Here is a 27,948-nt window from a genome sequence, read left to right on the forward strand (position 1 = left end):
TAACAGGATGTTTATTTTTTATTTCCTGAAATCAGCAATGCAGTGGACATGAATTGAAGACTTGACTGGAACCTCATGCAGTTAAATCCTGCAGTGGGAACTGAACTAAGCTGATGCAGTTGTAGATCCTGGTGGCGAAGTAGCTTTGCAGAGGCTGATGTGGGGTCCTGAGGGACAAGTGAAGATGAAGGTGTCCACCCCCATGCTGGGCTCCATAAGAAGATCATGGCTGAGCAGGGGCCAGAAGAGCAATCTCTTTGTTCAGCACTTCTGAGACTGCAGCTGAAACACTGTGCCCAGTTCTGGGCTCTTGAAGACAAGATGATGTGGACAAACCCCATGGAAGCCATTGGCCAGTCAGAAGGGCTGTGGAACACAGCAGCCACAGGGCCAGGCAGCAGGGGTTTTTCAAGCTGGAGAGCAGGAGGTAGGGGTGGTTAAGAGATCCTGTTAATCTGGCTGTGTAAGAGAAGGGTGTCGAGAAGATGAAGCCAGGCTCACGGCAGTGGCGCACAGTATGGTGACAGTTTTGTTCCATTGTTTCTGTGCACGGAAGTGGTGTACCATAGCACTAATAAAAACCGTGCAAGGCACAGTGTGGCTGTACTTACCTGGACTCCCTGCACTGTGGAACCATTGGGGGCTTCCTGGTAATCATTTGGTTTCAGGAAGGGTGGATGCAGGGGACGTGGTCTGGAGGTTCACTTGTGGTTTTAGGGATCTTAACCCTGCTATTCACTGAAAGAATTACTCTGATATTGACACAGCAGAGCTGACAGATCTGTAAAGGTGAGGAAACATCCAAAGCTTTCAGGTCTCCTGTGCAAGCATACGGGTTGTCTCATGCAACCTTGTAAAGCCTTTTTGAGAAAAACTCTGTCAGCACAACCTTCACAGGTGGGAGGGGCTGGGACAGCACCTTCCCCCCTCCCCCACTGGAGGGCTGTATTCAGTGTAGGACATGCAGCTGCTCTAACAGGCCTAACAGGGCTTTCTTCCCAAATTCACCAAACTTTTCTTGGCTAGGGAAAGTCCATACAAGTACCAGCTACAGGGTGGAAGACTTCTCATCAGGAAGTGGGAGTCTGTGCTACAGACTGAGATGTCACCACATAGGTAACCCTGTCCCCTCAAGCTCTGGTGGCCCATGCCCACACAGTTGCAGTGAATCCAGTTTTGGAACAGGCCCTCATCTCCCTGGGTATGTGACAATGTCTTCAGTTCCCATACACATGGTCTGGGTTTCTCAGCAGCAGAACTGTGCCTTCCCTTAAGAGCAAGAGGCACAGCAGCAGAGGGAGACAATGGGAAAGTCTGACCCCTCCACTGTAACTGCATCAGTGCCACCAGTAACTGATCAGAGGAGTTCCTTACACTTCAGATCATGCAGGAAATATTACAGAGATTCTGGAAAAAGATTCATTTGTCGTTACCACGCATGACTGGTTTGCTGTGGAAAAACAGGTGACCTGAAGTTAGAAAGAACCATCTTCTGCCTGGTTCCTTCCTGCTGACTGCTATACTTGAGGTATCTGAGCTTTGAGAAACCCTTTTAAAGCTTAATTTTTCCTGCTGCCTTAGTTCTGCTCAAATTTCTAGTGTGTGGTGTCTTTTTCAGGTATTTTTTCCAAACTTGTCTTTGTCCCTCACTCAAACATTTTGAGCCATGTTCAGAAGGTGAAAAGTACACACCTTTCTTAAATTCAGACTGATCAAAACCCATTTTGTTTTTGCAAATGGGTGCAGAAAGCACAGAAGGCCTGTGACATGGTCAGCTGCATCACCCACCGACCTTCGGCAGTGGTGAAAGAAGCCAGAACAGCAGTACTGGTGCTGGAACAGCAAAGGTAAAAACCCTGAGCCTTCAGACCCATCTGCTTCCACTGCAGTTCGTGGGAATTGCAGCTGCAGCCCTTGCTGGTGGCAGCAAGAAGAAACTGAGCAAGTACTTCACAGGTATTTCTCCACAGTGCCTAAATAATTGTTTTTTATTGTAGCTGCTTTCTCTTCATCCTTTGTCCACCAAAACCTTTTTCAGCAATCGGACAAAACCCATACAATAAAAACCAACAAAACCCAGCTTCAAAGAGCTTTTCATACACTTCTTACGCATTTTCAATAGGGATTCTGAATTTTTACTGCCAACTAAAAGAGAAAGATGGCTGCAAAATATTCATCCCTAATAAAAGCATCATGAAACCCAGATTTCATTCCCATGTTCTGTAGAACTCCTCCATCTCTCCCAAGTTCCTCAAGATAAAAAACAAAACAACTCCCCAAATCAACAGCCTTTGACAAACTACTTGCTCTATCAACTCTTGGAGCATTACTAGACATTTTTAGGTTAGACTGTACAACAGTTTCTAAATAGCATATCTATCATTTGGACATTTGTTCAAAACACCTTTTATCCCCGCCTGGAGCAGCTCCAGCATTTCCCACTGGCAGGTGCTGTACAGAGCTTGTGCCACACACACTGTGCTGCCACACGTCCTGCAGGAGTGACTGCGATGGGCAGCCATGCAGATGAAGCCTGGCACTCCAGTATAAGGAAACACAAGTGTCCTCTTTCCTTATGCATCATCCAGGCTTATGCACAGGGACTAAAATTTCAGCTACACAAAGTCCCAAGTGTTGGCAGTGACATACCTGATTCTCAGCCAGTGCTTTTCATGCATCTCAGGTGTTCACACTTAGCAAAGTGAGGTATCTAACATATTTCAGAGAGCTGGAGGTATAAAATCTGTTCAAAACCCAAATTTGTTAAGATTTCATCAATACTGTGCAAAAACATAAGCAACTATTCTAAATCAAAACAGAAACGAGTATTTCTATGTCATGCTGCTGTTCTAGTTTTATATAGCTTAATGTGACATTCCACAAAAATTGTGTCCTTTGTTACTCATTTGGCATCTCTTAAATATGAAAGATTTAAAACTTCAAGAATCAAAAATTAAAAACCAGTTAACTGAAATTTATATTAAAAAATCACAGTTCTTAAAAGGATACTTCATACAGCTGCACCATTTTGATGGTGAGCAGTCAAAATCATCAAGAATTTATGCACAAGTTTTGCTAATAATATAGGCACATAGTGGCATGTAACTACACGTGACAACTAGAACAGCAAAGGCACGATCTGGTTTGGTTTTTCCTACCTTTCAAGATGTTGGTTAATTTACAAAGAAAGATATTCTATACTCCATGCAGAAGTATTACATTTATATTTTACAGCACAGGACCATTACAAAACTGCTGTCATCTGATAAAACGGGTCATTTAAATAAAATAATATAATAATAAGATAAAAAGATAGCAGCTTTTTGCACTGAGGAACTGAATTTCCGAAGTAAAGGACAACAAGTGTTCTGTCATCTGTTAGGCTGAGGACATCTGAAATTCTCTATGTATCTTCTTGTCTACAAAAAGCACTGCCCGGACACTGAAGGTAGCTACAAGTTTTCTGATTTGCTGTTTTCACCTTGTATTTATTTTTCCAGATGTCACCTGAGACCTCAAAAGTTAAGATGTCTGTAAAACTATCAGTTGCTTCTCTAATACCAAAGCAGGTTAAAGCAGAGATTTAACTGGGAACCTGACTGAGACCATTCTGCAAATGGAGCCTGTTCAGATGTCTTTGTTCACGCCTGCAGACTAAAGTCTGTTAGTTCAAAGGGAATCACTCTAAGCATAACTGGTGTCTCATTGAGAGACAGGAACAGGAGCAGTTTTAAAACAGAACACAGCCCTCAGCAACTTAAAAGTTAAACCTAATGCAGTCATTTTAAAGTGTAATTTCTGCCCATGGCTCCAGTAATTTGACAGTTCTGCATTTCACATAGAAATGTTAGAGGAAGTACAAAACTTTAGTTTACAAATGAAGATCTTTAAAAAAGACATTTCATGTAATTACCTTAAATAATTCTTATATGCACCATTCCACATTGTGGAAAAGCCAAAATATGCAGTCTGGACTCCACAAGTTAAAGAAAAACAGAGTTATATGTATTGGCACAAATACTTACATCTACATCTGTACAAAGTAAAAAAAGCTGACAACCCTGTCCCACCAGTGCAGTGTATTCAACTGCTCTCTCAACACACACTTCCTCTGACTGCCAATGAGCGGTGAGCTGGGAACTGAGTCTTCAGAGCGTGGTGCCAAAAAGTTCCAAACTGCTTACTCAGTCTCTGAACAGAGGAATCAGAAGTATATCTAAAAAAGTGTCAGTCCACTCACGGCATGCTCTCAAGCAGCTTCACTCTGTAAGCTCCTATGAGCAGCTTCACCTGTAAAGAAAACAAAGGTTTCCACATCAACGCTAGCCACAAGTGATTACTGTGTTAAATGCTTCTATGTGGCACAAGGAAAGGCACACAATTGCTACTGACTAAGAAAGGAAAAAAGAGAAATTACAAAGTCCTTAATAAAATCAGTTTATAGTAGCCCTACTGAGATATGGATGGCTTTTTAGAGGACTCCAGTAGAAAACTGCAACATCAGGTGGTGTTTGAACAAGTTAGCCCCAAATCTGAACCAGACAAACATGTACTTCCATCTGAATACACCTTTTTCCACTTAAAAAAAAATTAAAAGAAACTACAATAAAATATTTAACAGTGTAACTTCAGTGTAACTTTTAAATCTAAGGATCTGGAAGATATACTGCTATGTCTTTCTAGGATGAAATAAATGCTACCAGAACAGAATTCATCTTGCAACATGTAGTGGGGAATATTGCCCAAACCACCTGTAAAATGCAACAGACTGTTTAAAAGCAGAGTGCATACCCCAGTAAGTATTTCCAACACACAAGCAAAAACTTCTGTATGCAAAATAAAAGGTGGCTACTCCATGTATCTTTCAGTCATTAAATTCACAATATAGATGGAGAAGATGTTTAGCTGGAACACTAGTTTATCCTAGTGTATGAATTATTCTCACCACAATATAAAAACGTTTAATTATAACAGAACTAACACATGGCAATGTTCCCAAGTTCTGGCTATGTCACAGGATGTAACTGCAACTGATGGAAACTGGGACGATGAAACAGAGGAAAATCTGTAAGTTTTACATTTGCAATGCACAGCTAGAAGCATTCAGACTATGGAAGAGTACAACAAATGAACATACACATTTAATTTTGAGAACATTTTGTACCTTGGCAGTAGGAGCTTCTGCCAACCGTATGAAAAGCTTGTTAAGGCCTGCAGTAGGGCTGAAGGAATAAATAAAATGACTATCCTACAAGGAAAAAAAATGGACAAAGTTAATGGTAGGTTATGGCTGAAAGAGCTGTGTAAGAGGACTAACAACACAATATTTTCACTATGCTTTTTTTGAAAGAACCTTGTGTATGAACCTTTGATGTAATGACTGAGAAAACAAGAAGACTTCAAAATTGTGCAGAGTGATGCATTTAATAGATTAAAAAAACAAACTAGAAAATAATTATTAGAACTTTGAGGTAGGTTGTTAAAAAATATTTAAGAACTTACTTGGGTCAAAAATATGAGAGGCTTGGTCAATTAGAGAAGAAGCCTCAGTCCCAGAATCACAGAAGGCTGGAGGCTGGAGAAGATCTCTCCAGGGCATCTAATCCAATCCCCTGCTCAAGCAGGGCCACCTAGAATGAGCTTATCCAGCACTATGTCCCTAACTTTTAAGTCATACATTTTTATGGAACCTAGTACAAGCAAACATTATAGTTCTGTCCATATCCAAATAAAATTAAGTTTCATTTTAGAAAAACTTCATCATGATAAAAAGTATGCTTCATCACAATACTGTAAATTCAAATTATGGCACTGAGATTTCCTGGGCTGCTCTATAAAGACTTTATGAAGTAGTTTTACAGACAATCAGCTATGTGAAAAGATTTACCAAAAATACAGGGAGCTGGAATTTGTCGTTTAAAACCACAGCTTGTACACTGCATGGTCCACAGAGCCGAGCAACAATGTCTTTACCGATGAAATTTGCATGGAAAACAAAGAGAAGAATTCCAGATCCTGAAAGGGAGACAATTCAGTTACATGAATTTAAAATCAGATCCATTATCTAGAACTGTGTGCACTAGACCTTTGAAGACAAGTGCAAATACATATAAATAAAAACCATCATATAGTGTGTGTGTGTATATATATATATATATATATATATATATATAAAAAAAAACCAACATGCAAAAATCCCATTTCCCAAACCAGTGAATCCAGAAAACAATTGGCTTGGTCACCAAGTTAAGGACTTTTTGCAGCAGAAATAATTTTATGTAGCTAATAGAAAGGAATGCAAAATGGAAACAGCAATCCTCAGCACAGTTCACTTCTGTGGTTTCAGGTTTACTCAAAGAGAGTTATGGAATTTAGTGTGGTTTGGGTCTAGTCAAGAGAAAAGACAACTGAGCCCAGACAATATAGATCTTTATGAACTGCACTGGAATTCAGTAAGCAGCAACTTGAACTACCCACAAATGTTTCATTTTAATACAGAAACTTACATTAAGTTTCTTAATTCTAAAAGATACGATATCTATAGTAAGAACTGGAAGACTTATCCAACAACTCTGAACAACCGGAAAACTGAGCAGACATACCCACTTTCAATCTCAGTTTAAGTAGATTCCAATAGTCACACGGATTTATCACTTTAAGAAAAATCAGTATCAGTAGACATTTCCCTGATATACTCATAAAAAATGACTTAGATAAGCCAAGCAGCAGAAAATAGCATCTGAATTCCTGGAAAAATAACAAAATATTCCCAAATACACTGGGAATTTGATTCCCGTCTTTTTCAAAAGGTTTGTGGGCAAAACAAAGTTGACTGCAGCTGCTTCCTTTTCCTAGTATTTCTAGACTGCATTTGTTTCAGGGCACTGCTGGGACTACATTCCAAGCCTTCAGCACATGACCTACTGACCATGAAACAAAAGGATCCACTACAAGACCTTCTCTACATAATCAAGTAAGCCTAGATTTTCCTGTATCATTAGTTCTAAGGTAAAGGTAAACCACTCCTTTCCTGTAACACCTGTCACTGAGCTAATGTAACCCATGAACAGAAAGAAGTTGACACTCTGTATGTGGCAATTAAAAAGCCTTAAAAAAATACACACAAACCCTACCCATAATACATCAAAATATAATTGCTCTCCCTATGTTCCATAATCAGAGCATTGTTAATGTGATGCACTGCAAAATCATACAAAAATAATTTTGCATAGGAGATAATTTAAGACATGCTTTAAACATATTGTTCTACCTTTTTTAAACAAACAAAACCCCACCACAACAAAAAACCCCTCCCTACCTTCTGGCACATTCTGTGGAGGTTTATAGTAAAAATCCAAAGAAAAGTCTGGCCCTTCGCAGAGACGATGACATGCAATTGGGAACACTGGCTCCAGCAAAGCAAGGCGAGTTTCAAAATAACTCCTGATGGTATCTTCTGCTACTTTTAAAAGCCTGAAAGACCAAACAAGTGAGGCCTGTGCTTCACACAGTGAATTATTTTACCAGACACAGGCTTGGTGAGAGCTGACACACACACACACACACTGCAAAAAAGGGATTCCAGATCACCTTTTTAGATTCCTGATTTTCAGGAGTGAATGCCTTCCTCACTAGCATTTATACATAGATGAACCACAGGTCCCAGTATGTTGTTAATAAAATATTTTATCAGCAATCTGTTTGTGAAATTCAACTACTGGGTCCAAAAAAATAAAATGTTAATACAAATGCACTGCAGTAGATTAAAAAAAAGGATCTTACTAGCCACATATTCTGAAGGCTTTATATATAGAAAGATATCCCAGGAACATCAATATATACTTGGTGGCTAAACAGACATCCCCACTTTCCCAGCCTGATTGAATTATCAATCTGCCTGCAAGTAAAAATAAAGAAGCACATCCCTCTATAATTTTACTGGCAATACTACTAGAGAAATGCAGTTCCTAGTTAAACTCTGTGAATAAAACAGTGCAAAGGTAGCCATTCTACCACTAAAAGGCAGGCAAAGTGGGGGTTTTGTTTGTTTCTTTGGGGGGTTAGGGAAGCAGTGGGAGTGGCAGCCCAGACTTCAAAGACAGACCACATTACCAAGTGGTGTGTAGCACCTTTGCAGGCAGATCACTCAGTAATCCTCTTCAGAAAGCTGTTTGGTCAGAAATGGGTTTTAAGTGCTTTAGCACAGCAGAGGTCCCTCCTCTGGCAGCTTTATGGCTTTTCCAGTTATTATTCAGAACACACTTCCCCACCCTGCTAACTGGGACTATCATCTGCAGAATGTAAAACTTCAGTGTTCCACTGGAAAGAAACCACAAGAACTGCCATGGCTAAGCAAGCCCCAAAGCCCATGTAGCCTGTTTCCCAGATGCTTGACAAAGCCATATTAAATATGAGAAATTAAACAGTAGGGTTTTTTTGGTACAGTGTCCTATTTTCTAGCAATCTGATTAAGAGCCATCCAAAACTAGAAACTGCAGCCAAATCCCATCTCCTTAGATCCGCTTAACCCCTTCTAAAATCCCATGTATTTGTGACCACAGCATTCTGCAACAATGAGATTCATGATTCAGTTTTGCTGTGCAAAAATATTCTTCCACTTCAAACCTATCCCTAGATCATTTAGTAGGATGGCCTGCAGAACCTGTCTCATGGCTTTGGGTTATTTTTTGTTGTCGTTTCCTGATTTCACATTTTGACCTTCTAATAATTTTATTTTCAGCTTCACTACTACTATACTGTCCTCCTTTCTGACTGACAAAAAGCACTGAACTGATATTTTCAGGTAGTGAGTCTAAAAGCTTCCCAAATTAGCAAGAGCTGTGTTACTCCCTGTACAGTTCACATCAGCACAGTGATACCCCGAGACATGACTTTGTAATCATCAATATTTAATTTCAACTGCCACTTCACTGGCAAAATTCCATGGTCAAGATCTTCCAAAACTCATTATTTAGGTTAGCCAAAACTGAATGTGGCAGATGTCAAATACGAAACAAACTGGAAAGGTATCAGATAGTGAATGAGTGACAAAGTCTCACTACACTGAACAGCAGATACCAAGATCACTTATTTATCCTCCATGCTTACTGTTGCCTTCAAAACCTTAACTAATAAGTCATGCTTTGCTTCCCTAGGCAAGAATCAGCATAGTCCATTGACCCACTTCAGCTGGCCCTGCTCACTTTAAGAAGTTTCTAATTTCTGAAAAATAATTATTACCTTTTATGCTTTTAGCACTTTTCTTTTTCTTTTAGCATTCTACAAGAGAAAAACATTCCTTATAGTGTTCCTCTGCTCAGGGAAGAATGATCTAGTGATACAGTGATCTACAGTATCTCAGACAAACTTTACAGGGCACTAAAACAGTGGCATCACAACACTTTCCTCCTGGTATGAAACTGGATCCAAACACGTTACTTCAGCAAAAATCAGTAGCACAAAATCTAGCTGGAAAGCAATCACTGCTGGTGCACTCGGAGATCAATAGTGGGTCTGGTCCTGTTCAACAGCTTCATTAATGACCTGGCAGATGGTGCAGTGAACCCTCAGCACTTTGGCAGATGAGACAGAACTGGGAGGAGTGGCTGATAATCTCTGGTATCCACAAGAGACCTCGACAGGCTTGACAAGTGGGCTGGCAGAAACCTCACAATGTTCAGATATCTTTAGAAAGTTTCTAAGGACCTGACAACCTCTCTGAGCAGCCTGTGCCAGTGCTTCATCTACCTCAAAAGGAAAAATTTCCTGATGCTTAGAGGTAGCCTCCTGTGTTCCAGTTTGTGTCCACTGCCCCTTGAGCAGTCACTGGGAACCACTAAAAACAACCTGACTCCATCCCCTTAACCCTGTCACTTCAGGTGTTTTTTGATTGATAAACATTGACCATTGCAAGGCAGTTTCTGTAAAGACAGACTTAAGAAGTCAGCTGATGGGATACACAAGAGATATGAAGCAAAAAACAGCCAGGGCTTTCTGTACACTGGAAGAGAGTAAGTTTGGATTACAAACTACTTGATAGATTGTCTTAGATTACGTAGATGAATCACGAGGACTACATCATCATGAAAGAAGAAAAAAGTCTTGCATTGAGACAGTGTTCTTCCAGCACTAACTACGCATTCATGGCAAAATCTCAACTGCTGCAGAAGCCACGAGACCCTTCCTAAGTATTCTCCAAATTTAGAGATGGCTGGTTATAATTTTCTGCCCATATATATTAACTACAGTATTCCTCCAAATGGATATTTGGAGAGCTTGCTCCTTCTCTGTGTGTTTGTCTCAGTTTAGCTCAGTATATTTTGTCATGACCATATGATATCAACACTTCACATGTCACATACACTGCACTGCTCTTCAGTCATTTTGCTGCATGATGATGATTTCCATAATCTATTGGCATGAAAGCTTTATCCCTGGCACTTTCAACTCATAGCTGATGTTTAAAGGTCCAAACACCACCACAGCAACACAATGCCTGCACAGACTTCTCATGGTGTTTCTGCTTGGTGTTCTTTTGTTTGATTTTCTCCTATGCTTTCCAGCAAGGTATTTTATTTGGCATGCCCTACTAAGAGCTTACATTCAATGGTCCAGTGCTTATACACTTTAAGTTTTCATGACTGCTGTTCTTAAGTTAAAGGAATCTTTCTCTTCTAGGAATTACCTTTTCCTCCTCTCCATGCTTTTACTCAGTGTTTGAGCAAGTGTATGCCAATTCTGCTAGCTCATGTAATTTTGATTTCACATGATTTATTAGTTAGCTTTCTGCCCAAATCAGATCTGTTTTCTTTCCTGGCATTTTCCTTGACTTAAACCAGAATGATGAGATTCCTAGCACTGCAAACTTCAGCAGAACAAACTTCCAAGTCCATTTTACTTACTTTTCCAAATGGCTCCTGAGCTGCTCATACACCAGTACGTTGTTGCACTGCTTAGCAAAATGCATGGCGCTGTTCTGGTGCTTGGACAAAATGTTGCAGTCCGCTCCGCTTTCAATCATGAGCCGCACTATATCAGAATTCCCTCTTTTACAAGCCTGGGTGGGAAGGGAGAAGATGGAAGGACAGAAAACAATGACAAACCCCTCAGAACAGAGCATACGTGACAGTAAGCAGAACTGCAGAAGTTAATTAAAATCCAAAATTAGTTACAATTCAGAACATTAATTATTTGCTCTGTGAATGGTAACACAGCTTGAAACTCAGGAACACACTCCATAAATATTTTATCTTTATCCAGACAGAAGCAGCAACAGTCAGGATTACCAAGCAGACATAATTAGGAAAAAAAAAAAAGAAGTTCTGTGAAAACATCTGATCTGCTGGAGTTCAGTAACTGTAAATATTCTTGCAATTGTTTACCTAAGTAAATATGTTTCTGTAGAACTATTCAGAAATTACTGAAGTAACATTTCAAGTGCCTATTTTTCTATGCATCTCAGTTTAAAATGGTACTTTGGGTATGCAAGTAATTTACAGAATTTGTCTCAGACCGGTACGTAGTTATGTCAGAAAGCCACTGTTATCCTCTGCATAAATGTTCAAGGCTGTGCACTGTTACTTACAGCAAGAATTTCAGGGCACATCAACCATAAACTTAACAAAAGCACAGGAAAATCTAAAAAAAGTTTTACTTTGAAGAAAGCAAACACATGCTCTTGATCACTTGTTTTCAAACACTTCACTCAGATAAATTAGGAAAAGGCACAATAGATAAAACATTTTTATCACTGTAAGACCTTTCAGAAGACAGCTTCTGAAACTTCTCTCTGCTCTGAGCTTGGATCTGTGCTTTCAATCCATCATCTTCCATAAACAGAACATCCCACCTGCTTTCCTCAAACCAAAAAACCAAGAAAAATCTCACACCACCTGACAGAAAGGAATTGAGTGCTAAGATCTTTTTTCTCTCCTTTTAGAAAAAGTATGATCAAATTCCTAAGGTTACATAAGAGCGACTTGATAAACACATTGACAGGTTATCCACAGAGGGCTAGCTTTGCCCCAGTAAGTTACTGGAAATGAAGATCCTATTCTTTGTATCTGCATTGTAAAACAAACACCTGGAATAAATCACTGTAGGCTGCTAATTGGTTTGTACAGCTGTGCATCAAAGACTAATAAAAACTTTAAAGAAGGTCAAGACTGAGGTTCATGGAAGTAGCCAAATTATGAAGAGATTTTGGATTGAAGTGGCTGAGGAAACCACAAATGAGTTGTTGTCTTCAGAGAAAATGTGAAATCCCCACTTGTTAAGCCTCACAGAGTGCAGAGCAGAAACAATACCACATTGTCCCGGCAGGAAAGCTTCTGTAACCTCTTTGGCAAACAAACCACACAAACAGCCTACACATAAATACATCAACTTCATCCAAAGGGGAACTTTGGTGAAATTCATCCACATAAAGAAAAAAATATTAAAAGCACAAACTGTTTTAAGAGTATTAGAATTTTCCCATTACAAAAAAAAAAATTTAAAAAATCAAGATTTCCTTTGTGACTGGGGGAATAATGGTGCAGAACAGGCACTGGGAATCAGACTGTAAATTGGGTATTTTATTTCTGGCCTGCAATAAAACAGCAAGTGCCAATCACAGAAGCACCCAAGTGCAAGATTATCCTTTCTAGAATTTTTCTCTTCCTGCTGACAATTTGATTATCTCAGCTGGAAGACCACATCTGCATTTCTTTGAGCCAAACAGCAGAAGAGGATGATGAGCCACATTTAGCACTGCATGCTGAAGGCGTCTGTTTCTTGTTTAGATATTACACTACATTAAAGAAATGGATTAGAACTCTGCTTAGAGTAACTATGAATGGTATTTTTATTTCAAATATGGAATGTGTTCCTGAAATGAATTCTATAAGTAAGTTTTTATGTTTTACTAGTTTGACAAAAGTATTCCTAATAAACCACATAAGGACAAACACAGGATTTACCTTCATTAAGGCAGTCTCACCACTGCTCTGCTGCATGTTCACATATGCTCCAGCTTCCAGAAGAATAGCTACTGTTGTTAGAAAGTTCTGGGGAAAAAAAACCAAACCAAACCCACAACACAAGTAAGTAAAAAAAATACTCTGATTTTGTTTCAGAATATAAAATGACATTTACTTAAAATTCATCCATAGAATTCAAAACATGAGTCATGGCACAATTAACACTGTTCTCTCCCATGGCTAATAAAGAGCATTTCAGACTTAGGCAAGTGGATAGTCCTAATTATTTACAGTTCTTACATTTTTTTTTCCTAAATCCTGCAATAATAAACATCACAGAAAGAAAGCAGTGTATTTGCATCTGCCACCAAACTGGAATGAGGTTCCCCGCTTCCTTTCTATCTACTGTACATGGGAAAGCACATGGACCCATCTGAACAGAGGAGTGCATCCATGAAACCCTGACTCGCTCTAATTTACTGCTTGAGCTGGTCTTAGTTTGGGAAGAGCTTGCCACTGCGTTCATTGCCCAATGGCTTTAAAATACCAGATCCTGTTTAATCAGAGATTTTCTAAGTGTCTCCAGTTTGGATCCTGTGTAGCCAGACATCATAGCAAGCAATTCTACCACAAGAACTTCACCTCTCAGACAAAAAAATTCAGAGATACCCTCGCCTCCACTTTTCCTCCTGTGATATTCTCTGCTCAGGGCAGGGTTTGTGATCAGAACTTATTTAGACTACAATAACCACAGCTGCTGAAATGATTAGTCACCGTGCTGTATCTTGCTAACTACTTTTTAGACATCATTCAAAGGTAACAAACTGTGTACCACCTTTAAACATAAGTAAAAGAGCTCAGAACCCCAAACAGAACAATACCCAAGCCAACCTTTTCAGCTGCATGTATCAATGCAGTTGTTCCATTTTTCTGTCTACCATTAACTTTAGCTCCTTTCCTGATCAGCACCCGCAGAAGGTCATCATGCCCTCCAGCAGCAGCAAGCATTACCAGGGTCATTCCACTTGGGTCCTGGGGAAAAAAAATCATTTCCATTACAGAAAAAATAACAATAAAAAAGTTACTTCAAGATAAATCAAAGCTGCAAGACAAAAATTTCAAGTGCATCAACACGTTTCACAAAGATTTCCCTCCCTGGCAGTAGAATTCACACATACATAGCTGCCAGATACCAGCAAACTATCACCTCCCACTTTTCTGGTCCGCAGGTCTCACACTCTCAGCTCTATAATCTGCAAAATCCATAACATTCTGAGGATCAGAACAAGAAGCAGAAAAACCAAAATGAACCAGGAAGAAAGGCTGTAAGGTATCTGAGGGTGGGGAAGACAGCAAGACTGTCAGCACCCATGGAGAAAAACCACCATGGCTCAAGTCAGCCGCTCCCACAACATTGCTTTTTGATTTTATCAGAGTGTAAGTACAAAGACACTCTAACCAGCCAGTCTTCTCACTTATTCCTGCATTTTTCACCAGACCTTACAACTCACAGAACACATGCTGGCCTCAGTAGTTCATTTCTCATCTTCCCTATGACACCTCAGAAGTCTTAGCACAATGTGGAGTTCTCAAAATGCTACATAACACAACTACACAAGATCACCAGTGAAAATACCAATACTGGAGATTTTAAAACTCAAAAAAATGGAACTACAGTCCTATTCAACAGGAAAATCTATCCTTGAACGTAAACCCACTAAGAACACAGCTGATGACAAACTGGCAAACCAATTATGAAGTGAAGTGGTCCCAGTATGTCAAACAACTTGCAGGTTTTTGGGGCTTTTCAGAGTTTTGTTTCCCATGTACAGTGTTTTACACAGTTCAGCCACTTGTACTGATGGTTATTGTTCCTAATGGCATGCAAAGTTCCACATGTAGTCAGTTAAATACACTGGGCAAGTTGGCTGGAAAGCTACTGGGACAGTTCTATCAAACTTCATTTTTTTTCTTGGAAGAAATGGATAACAAATACTGAAACTTCCAAGTCTGTACTCCTTTTTGACACCCTGTGCTTTTTTACTTAGGTGAGATGGAAATCTGCAACAACATAGGAGGGGAAAGCTTTTCAAAAAAATCAAAATTTGTACTCTTCCCTCCTACTCTCTTCCAATACTTCTACTGCACAAAAATTACCTCTTGATCCAAATTATATTCCTCATTTGAAGAAAGGGCCATTTTCACCGTCATGTAGTCTCCACTTTTAACAGCATCTCTGAGGAGAGCTAGAAAATAAATTCAGTGTTGTTATAGGATATTTTCCTTTGAAATGTCAGCTAAGAAATACCCCTTCTTGCCAGAAAATACTCACCATTTGATATTGGTTCTGTTGATACATGATTCTCATCTTCTCCATCAAGATGCTTCTGGAATTCTTCTAGTGTCAGCCATTCTAACTGCATGTCCATACCCAAACTCAGGACTTGCTGCTTGCCATCTATCATGTATTTAATTTTGTGGAAGAAAAGTAAAATAAGTAATAAATTGTAAATTTTCAAGCTAATGAATGCTTGCCCTTGCTTCAATGATCAGCAGCTTAACAAACGACTACTGCTACTTTTCATTCAAATAAACCCTGGCAGTCAGCACGGAATGGTTCTCAGCAGCAAAGGCTACATTACAAACAAACATAAAAAGCTTTTACTTGAAAGAAACTGCCAATTTGTTGTAATAAATAAGGCTGAAGTGATTATGGGAAGGTGAACACTCCATCACTGTAGTAGCAGAAGCACTGGAGACACACTGAAAAGGTACCAGTGAGTTTCAAAAGAAAACTTCATTTCAGCCCCCTGCAGAGACAAGACCTGGAGCACTTGAGATGCAAGCAGGAATGGAGAAAATCTTAACTACCAGTGCTCTCCATTTGACACACATCCACTACTTTTCAATCACCTTCTGCAGCAATGCAAGTCCATCTCTTTGCTTCATCCCTTGTATTTCACCTTTCCTTGTACACTTTGCTCTTTTAATTCCTTTATGAATTTCTATCCTAGCAAAGATTCTTCTCTTTTGCAGTTATTCTCATAATGTTCACTTTTTTTTCTTCTGAAGCTACACTAAACAACTCAAATGCACTTTTGATGACCTTCAAGCCTAGAATATTAAGACAGTTACCAAGAGTGACTACTTGAGCCACTAAAGACTATCACATAACAAAATTTAAGGAAACGACCAGCATCAATTTAGAAAAGATCTGTTCTTTTTCTGTAAGGTATTGGAGCACAGTAGCAAGCTTGGCCTAAGACAAAAGTCAGGGAGAGCTAGTCCACCTCCACCTATCCTGGCAAGTCTGATTTCTGGCTACTTTACACATGGTACCATCTTCCTTTTAAGAAATGCTGTTTAGAATTGTGCATAAATTACTACTTCTGAAGTATGGTTCAGTATCTGTGATGACCACACAAAGGACAACTGCTGCACAGAAACAATCATTAATCATTCTGCTTCTTACTACTTTTCATATGCACTGTAAGCATGTATGCCACTTTCAGAAAAAGGTGCTTCTCTAGTGAAGGAATTTATCCTGAAAAAAGTAATCCAGAGCTGTTCTGAGATGAAGAGCAGTAACACTAATAATCCATTACACTGTTAGGAACAGAAACAGAACCTAGACATCCTTTGTTGTGTATCTAATCATCCAGGGTTGTATAACATAACTTGTCTCTGTGGCTAAAGCAAGAGGCAAGAGGTTTGTCTTATGGGAACCCCTACTAATTTTTCTAACTATAAGAAGTATATACTCATAATATTGTCAGAACATTTCTGAAAATAGCCAATAGTTGGATCAATTCCTCTAAAAAAAGTTACTATTACATGCCAGAGAAGCACAGTTGTAAATCTTAAATTAAAAAGGGCAAAATTAACTTGTCTACAAAAATGTCAGAGACTTATATATACTTCTGTGCTTCATACATGAAGCACATATTAACATTCTCATGAAGCATGTATTAGCAAAGCCACAGACCACAAGACTTTTGCTTCCTAAAATAAACACAGAATTCCTTATTTCTGGTGTGTGTCTGTGTGTTACAAAAGTACACAATATCTGGCCTTGTAGAAATGAGAATGCCCCGAAGGGTCATTCCCTTCTCTGTTTCAAGAAGTTAGCACTTACTTTTTAAGACCTTCTGTTCTTTTCTGGTTTTTTCTTCTTTTTCAGGCTCCTTTTTTTGAGATTTTTCTTTAATTTCAGTTTTCTTTACTTCTTTTTCCTAAAATTGAAAGCAAAGACCAATAATTTTAGTGGTGGAGAAAAAAAAAGGAAAATAAACTCCTTTCACCATTGCAACAATAAAGTATATTTACAATTAATACAACTGAAACCTGTATGCAACAGACTTGTAGACATTCCTAAGAATTAAACAGGTGAGTCAGGAGTTAAGTCTGTGAAGGCTTCTTCCCTAACAGTGGAGGTACTATTTCCTGAACATAGTAACTTCAATTCATAATTTTACTGCATCCCAGCCATTCAAGTTGCCTTATGGAAGAGCTGCAGATATGACAAAATCAGCATTTTGAAGGAAATTCAAAATTAGAAACTTATTATTTGTTCTAACTAGTAAACTAGAATGTAATTATTTCAGAGTATTTAACAATTTTATAGCACCGTATTTGAAGCATTATGATATCATTGAGTTGAATCTCAACTGAGAAAACTTGACAGTTGGACAGAAAAGGTTCCAAGCTTCGCAATTCACACAAACGGAATGTTATGGCAACAGCTATTTGTGAAAAACAGACACTCAGCAAAATCCACCCAAAGTCATTATATCCCTGCAGAACTCTGAGCTTAGCAGTATCTAGTATCACAGAAGAAATTTATTATGGATGTAAATGTACAATCAAATTTCCCAGAATGGAATCCAGCTTTCTCTACCAAAGTTTGCCTTTCTCCTCCTGTAATCCTCTCTCTCCACTCACCAAATTCACTGCAGAGTAAGCTGGACAAGGCTCCTTGGCAAGGCTTTGTATCAGTCTCTGACACTAACCTGGCAAAGAGAGCAGCACTGTCTTTCTGAAAAACTGCCCCAAAAGAAGCCCTCACAAAAATTTATATATATGCTACCATGTGACAGAGCAAAAACCTTAATTAAACCAGATTAATTTGGTGTATCGTTATGTATTAGCAGAGCTGAGACATTTAATTGCTTTCCTCACCATCCCCCTTCCCTCCACAAACCTCAGCTTTTGATCACTGATGTGATTAATGCAAACACAGGCAGCTGTTCATCCTGCCAGATGCTCAGTATTTAAGAGGAAATCCATAACTTCCTAAAGGGACTACCAGATATGTGCTACAGTGGGGCTGTTAAAAGCAGTAACCCTGAATTCTATGCCAGAATTGTAATGCTGATCAGATGCAGAACATACCCTTTTTTATTTTTGGAGGCAAATGAAATGGAAGGAATGGGTCAGCATGCAGACGGACCCCAAACAGAAAATACTGTGTTATAATTTGACATGACTGGGGCTCCATAAGCAGAGTTACATAAGGAAAGACAGGTACCTGCAATATACATGATGACTTTCTTTGAAAGGTATCATCTTGTTTGGTCAACAATTTAGTGAACAAAAAAAACCCTGCAGAACTCCACCAAACCTACCTATGCAAGTACGCAGCTGCGCCAGAGAATAACTAACCAGTTACAGGAAACACTGTTTAAGCCTTCTACACTCAAAAGAAGCAAAGAGCAGAACGCCTTCTATACTTTGCTGGTACCTCAGAGCAGGACCTTCCTTGGAACACGACCACAAGAAAAGCACAGAGACAACTCACTGAGAATGCTGACGGAAGAGCCACAAGCAAAGCCACTGTCCTCTGCTGTTCATTTATTCATGGTCAAGGTGACAGGATTTTTACACTACTGGTAAATAGAACAGAATTCCAAAGATTTTGTTTATTCTTGTCTCTCTCTCTCACAAACACTATAGCCTTGAACTGCAAGTAAAACATTTGGGTAATAAAGGACCTCATCAATTCAACTATTTAAATAGCCTTCTGAAACTCGCCTATGCCTCACAGTAATTCCTTGTTTTCCAGAACTTTCAACACTAAGATCTTGCAAACACACTCTTCTGTGCAGGTCTACTCTGAGACTATGCCACATAATTCTCTATCCCGAAAATAACTTATTTAAGATGACCTACTCCATACACAGAACAATCACAAGCAGAGGACCACAGCTGAACCTGCAGAAGTAACTTTCCACCATGGAATTATGGTCTCAGAAGTGGGATATAGTCCAGTAAGTATCAATGTGTCTTGGCTGCAGTCCTGTTAAATCAGAACATGGCTGCTCTGAGCAGACATTTTATGAATGCAAACTGTATTAGAACAGGCTGAAGCAGATGAAAGAAATTATATTCCTAGAAACATTACAAAAAATATTTTTTGTCATAATTTTCTTCTTTTGCCTTTTACAATACTGCTTTCCTTAAAGCACTACTGTATTAAATGAGGAACAGTAAATATCCTGGTATTGGCTTAGCTCATTTCTTACAACAGGTACAGCATTTCTGTTTCTATTTAATATGAAACCATGTCATGAAATGAAACATTCGCTGTAAGCACTCCAGGAATTCTAACAAGACAAGCTTGTTACACAATTATCTGGGAGACCTGGGCTTTAGAAGTGATTTCAGCATTCCAGTTCTCAGGTGCCACCACAGGTAATCCCTGATGGAATGGCCAGTGTCTGAGAGAGAAAGTGTTGCTCAAAGCTGTTCTGCCTTACTAAACAAGTAGAAAAAAGTCAGATGAGGAAACTCTTGAAGGTGGACATGAACTAAACTAAAAATAACAGCATGCCTTGCAAGAACAGGAAATTTCATTCTAAGAAGACACAGTAAATGGGAGACATTTATCCTTTCACATTTGTCCTCTCCTTTCCTAAAGCATTCCCCCCCTTACAGTGTTCAGAATCCAGAAATTTCCCAGCCTCTGTTATACATTGTGCGGTGGGTGTCTCTTTAAGTTCATGCAGCTCAGTACCTTTCCAATTTGTACTTTTCTCTTTGCCACCATGAACAGTCATGGTTTGAGGTATGTGTACCTTGAAGATGACTGATTTTACCCCCAGCCCCCACCTTAACCGTGCTTACCTCCCCAGGGGAATCCATGGGCTTGCACACCCTTTCATCAGTGCTCAATTTCACACCCTTCTGCACTGGGGAAGGAGCAGGTGACACTTTCTCCAACTCTCCTGGTACTTTTTCTTGACCTGTTTGCTTTTTTTGCATGCTCTTCTTCTCTAAATGAGTATCCTGAATTTCTACTTTTCCATCTTCTTCTCTACAGTCTTCCACTTTCTGAATTTTCTTCTTCTTTCTTTTAGCCCTAGTATCAATACTATCATCTTCATTACTTGCTGATCCATCAAGATATTTATCCGGAATGGCATCTTTTTCATCCATTTCTTGTTCCAATCTCTCTTCTCCACTTATTACCTTTTGTTTCTCATCTGTATTTTCAGAATTTATGTTTGAATTTTCATTATCAATTCCTTGAGAAATTGAATCATCCACAGGGCTTGATTCTGAGTCCATCTGAACATCTCCATGCTTCTCCTTCTGTGATTTTTTATTTTCTTTAGAATCTTCTTTAGATTTTATTTTTAAATCTTCTGCCTTCTTTTTCTTGATTTCTTTAGTATCTTCTTTCCTTTGCTTCTTTGGGTCCTTTGAATCCTCCTTAGTTTCTAAAGTCCTTTTTTTTGGCTTTGAATCTAAAACCAAAGTATCTGAGAAATTTTCACATTCTGTTCTGGGTTTTTCCTTGACTTTTGGAGACTTAGATTTTTTCTTCTTCAGGTCATCTGAACTTTTATCCTCTCCCTCTTTTGACTTCTTCTTTTTCTTCTTTGGTGAAACATCATCTTTTGCTTCACTTTGCCAGTCGCTGTCAGACTCTGCATCAAATATATCATCATTTAGAGGTGGTTTCTAAAAGGTAAAGAAAAAAAATTAAAAGTTTTTCCTTCCCCAGTAAACTATCACTTTGGTACAAAGTATACAAAAATGGTAGTGGTTGTGCTTGGGAAAAATAAATTTTTAAGCACTTTAATCTTTTGATCCCTGCCAAGATCATTCCTCATTGCCAAACCACAAAATGTGATAATGCAATTCTAGCTTACTTACCTAAATTACATTACTAACTGCTTGGATGAGAATCAATACACAAACAATTCAAGTCAACCAATTGCACATCCAACAACCACATTCTAGAACAGAACAAATCTGAGCTATTTTACATCAAAAACAATTGATTTGATTTTGTAGGATTTACCTACACAGGTTTCCCAGAAGCAGGGTACCAGTTTTCAAAAAGGATCCTTACACTGCTTTTTCAGGCTAACTGAGCTGTTAAAAAGAAGAAAAGAGAAAGCTATATTCTGCTCTCTGGCATCTAATATTTCTGTATTCCTCTATTACCAAACTGATATTTTACCAAATGATTGATCTCCTACAGAAAGCAGGAGGATGATCGGAATACTGTGCCCCGCTTCAGTGACAATATGCATGTGGGTAGGGAAATGGGGTTATTTATGTTGTCAAAAACAAACTAAAATGACCATACATTACTTACATAGTCCCATTAGAAATGAAATTGAAGTTTAGATGGATTTAGTCTACAAGCAAACTTGTCAACAAAAAAAATCCCTACCAGAGAACAGCAACAATATTAAGTTTCACAAGAATCAAAGACGTTTTGGATGAGATTTTTAAATTCCACGTTTCAAATGCCTTCCCTTCTCCCCTCATCTCATCACTAGAGTCTAGATAGGGATTATGTCTCCAGGGTAAGATAATGAAGTTGAAACACACCTGTATTTCTTTTTTAACAGATTTAGGCTTATTATCCACAATCTTTTTTCTGAATTCGAGAAGCACTTCTTCACAGTCTTCCAAGTGAGCCTCTGGTTCCCAGGTATCATCATCAGAGGTGTATCCTTTCCACCGGACTTTATAGAGAGTTTTACCCTGTAAGAAAAACCCCCAGCATTTAATACAATATAGCACAGTATTGCATCAGCTAGTCAGTTCTTGAGGATGTCAGTGGATATACAATTTTGTGTATATAAAAATCAGTATTTCTGTAGTTGGACTAGTTTTATCCAAAATACTTCCAGTCTAACATTTGTTCAGAACCACAGCTACAATGTACATATCATAAATTCCCAATCAGTTTATCAAAATGGGTTTTCTGACACTTACGAAACGATTTTTTTTCAAGTTTTAATATTTCTTCCATAATAATTTCAAGATTGACTGTTTTCTCTTTGCTGAATAACTTGATATAAACCCTTAACACTTCCAATTAATTACCACCATTCACCAAGTTTCATATTGAAATTTATAATTTATGCTATATTTGTAATCAATTCTATTTTTGATAAACTGAAATATCAACAGTAAGGGAAAAAAAAAATCCCAGCAATGAAATCAAGTTAAACCTAGACAAAAAACTGAGCGTGTGCATCTCAGTGGAATTAGTTACAAAGATTTTGGTACATTACATACAAAAATCTGAGATCAATTGTTTCAACATTATTGAACTTCATTGAGGGATAAAATTGCATCTTGCGGTCTCTATCTAGTTTTTTCTACTAAATTACGAAGTTCTTTACCATTAAAAATTATTTTTTTAGCAGATGGACTTAGGAAAGTACCTTTGGAGAGGCAAAATAGTACCTCTCACTTTCAAACATGGACTGATAATGCTCTGAGAGACCTTACAGTGCTAACCAAGCCTGGAGAAAGAAAGCTTCAGGAAGACTTGCCAATTGGCACTTACTATTAAATGTCTATGCATAAATTTTTGCCTGAGCATAATTAACCTTTGACCAAGTGTATAAACATGCCACTAAACTTCAGCAACCAACTAACTAATTCTATTTATAATCTTCTGTATTTCGCTTCACAGAAGTAAAATGTCTGCTTCATAGACATCTAAATAAATAAATAGCTTGTATTCAAACACCTTAGTTTAACATTTCTCTTAGAATTTAGCTTAACCCATCTCTCTTGATTTAGGAGTTAAGTTTCCCAAATCATATTCCCTTCTCCTCTTTCTTCTGTTGGGGTTACTTACAATATAAGCAACCAGTAACTTCCTCGTCACAGAGTGTGTTAGGTTATAAAAGATCTCCAGAACTAACAAGTAAAATGCCCTCTCAAAGCAGGACTGCCTCCATCAGGCTGCTCACGTATCTGCCCAGTCAGTGTATCCATGCAGGTTTCCCTGTCTTCCAGCTTGTGTCCTCTGTCTGTCTCATCCTTTCCCTGTGCACCCCCAGGAAAGATCTGATTCTGTCCTCTCTATATCCTCCTGTCAGATACAGATATTACTTTGATCTCCCCTGATTCTTCTCTTCTCATGGCAAAGCAAATCCAGCTCTCAGCTTCCTAACAGTTTTCATTACCCTTCTCTCTGGTATGTATACGTCTCTTCTGTCCTGGGGAGCTCAGAACTTAACACGGTACTCAGGATGCTTCTCAGCAGTCTGAGAAGAGAGAATGAAGCATCCCTTGATCTTCTGGCTACACTCCTGGATGTTGCTGGCCTCCTCTGCTGCAAGAACTGCTGACTCATGTTCACCTCACTTGCCTGTGGGGACTCCAGCTCCTTTCCTGCAAATCCTCTCACCTGCCTGGTGGCACAGGGTTATTCCCTTTCAGATGCAGGACTTCTGCTAGCTGCAGAGTTAGGAACATCCTTTTAACTCAGGTACTAAATAAGCTACAAGTCCCTTTTTCATTAATTGAAAAAGTTACATGAAGTCTAATGGAAATGCAAAACCATGTGGCTGCTGAATGACTACTTCCTGTACACGGAGAGTGACGGAAAAATGCAGCTTAGTACAATTTTACAAAATTCTGCTTAAGTGAAGGCCAAAGACTGATTCTCGCACCTAAGAGACACAGTCTTACACTCACCTATCAACACTCTCTCACTCAATATTGGTTTTTTTTCCCTTCTGTTATCACTTAGGAAAAATAGAATGCTTCCAAGCATTTTTATACTGCTCTAGCTTCTGTGAGAACTAGTGATGAGGTAGAACCAATTCGTATGGAAAAGGGTACCATCATGTCATTAAACAGTTAAAATTTCCCACTTCCACTGGGGAACATCACAATTTGCACAGAGCCTGCTGTTTTAGTATAACTGAGGTGCAGTATGAAAAGCTTCATAGATACACTGAGAAACTACATTTCCAAACTTTCACTGCTTGCTCTCTTAAGTAGGCCACGTTAATGTTTTACTTATGCACAGGTCTAACTCCCCAGCCTAATCCCAACCCAGGAGAGCTGTCTCTCATCCCATCACCAGGGATGATGGGATGCCAGGCCCAACACCACCAGTACTGTGTGTGGGAAGAGCATCTCCATGCATGGCTCTCCAGCTGTGACACTTCTGTTCTGTGACACACAGCACCCTGACCTGCCCCACGCCACACTTCCGAGTGGCTGACTCCCTTTGTGGTGACACTTGGCTCTTCCCAGCCCTTCTGGAAGTTACACCTGAGTACGAGCTCCTGCCTTGCCCTGCACTTGCGGAGCCCAGGAGCACAGCCCCTGCAGCAGAGCAACTGAGAGGACACCTGACGAGCCTGGAGGTCATGCCACAAAGCCACAATCACCACGTGCTGGCTACACCCACACGCTGGAGCTGACCCAGCCTGGAAAACTCAGGCACACAGAGCTCAGGATGTGCCGCAGAACAGGCTGCTTGGAGGGGAGGGAAAAGAGACACCCTGTTACCAGCACGTGCCAATGACATTTTTAAGAGATGGTACTTGATGTATCCCAGTACTCTTTAATGTCACCACCACGACCACCTACAGATTTCAGGTTCTGTCACTCGGGGTTGGGTGGAAAGAATAAAAAAAAAAAAAAAAAAAAGAAAAAGAAAAAGGAATCTTCTTGTTTTCAAGCCTGACTTACGTTGACCAACACTTCACTTCTATAAATACTGTATTAGCCTGAAAGCATAATATAATCTTAAGATATCAACATATTTCAGCTAAGGCACAATTTAATAACATCACAAATATCAAAGAAAATGCTGATCTGAAGGCTCTCCAGCCTAAGGGTTTCAAGACTCTAATCTTTTACAAGAAATTGACAGATTTTTATAATGTCATGGATCTGACTGAAGCCTAAAATAAAAACATCCATGAGTTAAAATAAAAATCTTTCAGGCACAAAATAATTAAAAAAAAAAAAACCTGTGTTATTTTTTCTATTTGAGGTTTCGGAAAATTTTTCAAGAACTTCAACCAGTCTAGGTTGCTTTCAAAGAACCAAATCAAGGCCTGGTATTTCAGTTTAAACAATGCAAGATGACTACAGCTTATTATTTCAATTAGGAGAAGACTCTCTTATTTCAGGAGGTCTTCTCCCGTTTTGTCTGTGAACGTGAACCCTGGCAACACACCCTGAAAACACCTCTAAGCTCTCAGTTCTTATCCAACCCTGCCCATCTCTGCACTAAAACATTTCACATCAAAACAGTACCGCAGTTCAGCGCCAAGAGCAGCTTAACAATGCAGACAAAAAAACCTCACCAACTTAGTAAAGCCTTATCTTTGGCTGAGGGCACAGAATCCGGAGCAAGGCACAGAAAGCTTCCTTGCCTGGCCGTGCCCAGCGCGGTTCACACTGCACCTCCAACGGGATTAACCTTTTTACGTGCTCCTCCAGGCCCGGTGTCAGCGAGCCGTGCACTCACCCCCTCGTTCTTCACGTCCAGGATCTTCTCCACCTCGAACACGTCCTCTCCCTCCTCCTCTTCGTCCTCCTCGCTCTCGCCGCCGCCAGCCTCCCTACCGCCTGCTGCCGCAGAGCCCGTCGCTTTGCCCGCTTTGGCCGCCCTACCGCCCTCTTCCTCCCCGCCCTCCTCATCCTCCGCCGCCGCGGCCGCCGCCGTCTCCTCCTCTCCCTCCGCCCCCTCCAGCCTGGCCGCCGCCGCCGCCGCCTCGGCCCCGCTCCCTGCCGCCGCCGCCATTTTGGGCCGCGTTTCAGACGACAAGGGCGCAAAGGGGCTGCAACATCCGCGGCCGGGCGCGGGGGGCGGGGCAGCGGCCGCCCCAGCCAATGGCCGCGCGCGCAGTCCGTGACGCACTGGGTCGCGTGCCCTCCGCGCGGCCGCTGCTGGGCGGGGCTTGGGAGGGACCTCCGGGGCCTCAGGGAGGGTCCCGGTGCAGCCTCGTCCGTGGCTGGGGACGGCTCCGCCCCGGAACAGGGACGGCTCCCTCGGTAATGGCGGGGTGCTGGCCGCGTCTGACCTGCCCTTGGGCACCTCCGGACGTGCACGGGGCAGCCGCGGCTTCTCTGTGGCCCTGGGCACTTCCAGTCGTGGGGCATCCACACTTCTGTGGGCAGCCTGTGCCAGTGCCTCACCGCCCTTACAGGGAAGGATTCCTTCCTAACATCTAATCTAAATCTTTTCTCTGTGGTTTAAAAGCATCCCCCCCGCCTTGCTCTGTCGCTATCTGCCCGTCACTCTTCCTCGTTTTTGTAATCCCCCTTTAGGTACGGGAAGGTGCTACGAGCTCTCTCTGGACCCTTCTCCAGGCTGAACAATCCCAACGCCCTCAGCCTGTCGTCTTCCATACCTCTGATCATCCCAGTGCCCCTTCTCTGTACCAACTCCAACAGGTCCCTGTCCTCCCTGTGCTGGTGCCCCAGAGCTGATGCAGCCCTGCAGGTGGGCTCTGAGCAGAGCAGAGGGGCAGAATCCCCTCCCTGGCCCCGCTGCCTGCCATGGGATGCAGCCCAGGACACGTTTGGCTCTCTGGGCTGTGGGAGCACACTGACAGCTCATGGCCAGCCTCTCATCCTCCAGCATTCCCAAGTCCTTCTCAGCAGAGCTGCTCTCAGTGAGTTCTTCTCCCATGCTTGGGATCACCCCAATCCAAATGCAGCATCTTCCACTTGGACTGATTGAATCAAAGGTATTCTTTGCCCTCAGGTGGATGAGGTTTTGGAGAAATGCACAAAAAGATGTACATGGATATCTCAGGACAAGGTCCTGCTGTGGCATTGATAGGGTTTCTTACTAAGGAAAAAGAACTGCTTTTAATTTCATAGTATTTTGCATGTTAAAGCACTTGGCAAGTATAGCTTTTTTATGTTACATGTCGGAGGAAGGAAAAAGAAGTCCTGTAAGAAAAAGCAAATAAATCATGCACTATTTGCTTATTCCGCTGCCTTTTGCTAGAGCCAGACTGTTAGTATATTGGATCTCAGAAACAGATCCTTAGGGAACATACTGATCCAAAACTTGGGTTTTAGTGTGAATGTGTATCTTCCAAACACACATACCCATGTGGGATGTATTGCTGCAAGAGTGACAGATGTACTGAAGAAAAAAAATCTTCCTATTTTTGCCAGCACTTGCTTTCTAAGGTAACTCTAGCAATGGAGCAATTGACCATGCAAGGACTGAAGAGCAGATTTGGAAGCTAGTTTGTCATTGTCTCTATTAAGGAGTCCTTCTAGTTTTTAAGAAACCCATACCCTGGCTCTTCTCATAGTGTAGTACAACTATTTCCTTTGTATTTTTACTAAAAAGAGCCACTGCCTTCCATCTTGAGAACAAGGATTCAGAGCACCTTAGAAACAGAAGGACTTTGGGATATCCCTCCTGGCAAGTGTACATCGTCAAGTGTATCTACTCCACTCTTAGGCTGTTTGCTTAAATTCTCAGGAAAACCTCTATGGAAAAGGTTCTGCAGTTTTCCTTAGTAACCTCTTAGTTCTGTGTGACTGCTGGGGAGCATTCTTCATTTGCAAGGGCAGTTTCAGGCATTACCTATGGTACTGGCGAATCCCCTGCTTCTGAATATTTTCGAAGGATGGACAAACAAGTATGGCATATGCTCTAAACCCACTTGATCCGTCAGTCCAAGCCATTGTGCTGTCTCCAACTACATTTCATCAGATCACAAGGTACCAAAGTGTTGTT

At 40.4% G+C, this 27,948-nt stretch overlaps 2 protein-coding genes across 7 annotated transcripts in view; one reads left to right on the plus strand and one right to left on the minus strand.

Annotated features, from left to right (window-relative positions):
* Positions 1-3,565, plus strand: part of PSPC1 (paraspeckle component 1) — a 61,580-nt gene extending 58,015 nt beyond the window's left edge. For all 6 annotated transcript variants that reach the window (XR_004060831.1, XR_004060832.1, XR_004060835.1 and 3 more), the window contains one exon: positions 36-3,565. The gene's annotated coding sequence lies outside the window, so the exon portion shown is untranslated. The remainder of the gene's footprint in view (positions 1-35) is intronic.
* MPHOSPH8 (M-phase phosphoprotein 8) lies at positions 1,960-26,877 on the minus strand. Its single transcript, XM_030947206.1, has 14 exons — positions 26,740-26,877; positions 25,711-26,385; positions 21,804-21,959; positions 20,082-20,921; positions 17,095-17,191; positions 15,292-15,417; positions 15,117-15,205; positions 13,851-13,991; positions 12,960-13,046; positions 10,902-11,056; positions 7,319-7,473; positions 5,888-6,015; positions 5,165-5,248; positions 1,960-4,290 (listed from the first exon to the last, which is right to left on the minus strand). The coding sequence occupies exons 1-14, from the start codon at positions 26,875-26,877 to the stop codon at positions 4,237-4,239; spliced, it is 2,925 nt and encodes a 974-aa protein (XP_030803066.1). The 3' UTR covers positions 1,960-4,236.
* Positions 26,878-27,948: the final 1,071 nt, after the last annotated feature.

This window comes from Camarhynchus parvulus, chromosome 1 (genome assembly GCF_901933205.1).
Source record: "Camarhynchus parvulus chromosome 1, STF_HiC, whole genome shotgun sequence".
Taxonomy (NCBI): domain Eukaryota; kingdom Metazoa; phylum Chordata; class Aves; order Passeriformes; family Thraupidae; genus Camarhynchus; species Camarhynchus parvulus.

Excerpts from the sequence above, each read along its gene's own strand:
- MPHOSPH8 (XM_030947206.1), bottom strand. The coding sequence starts at position 26,877 with ATGGGAGAAGAACTCACTGAGAGCAGCTCTGCTGAGAAGGACTTGGGA. Across the intron at positions 13,047-13,850 it reads TGATACATGCAGCTGAAAAG|AACTTTCTAACAACAGTAGC; the intron begins GTTGGCTTGGGT and ends TTTTTTCCCCAG. Across the intron at positions 7,474-10,901 it reads CTCAGGAGCCATTTGGAAAA|GCTTTTAAAAGTAGCAGAAG; the intron begins GTAAGTAAAATG and ends TTGGTCTTTCAG.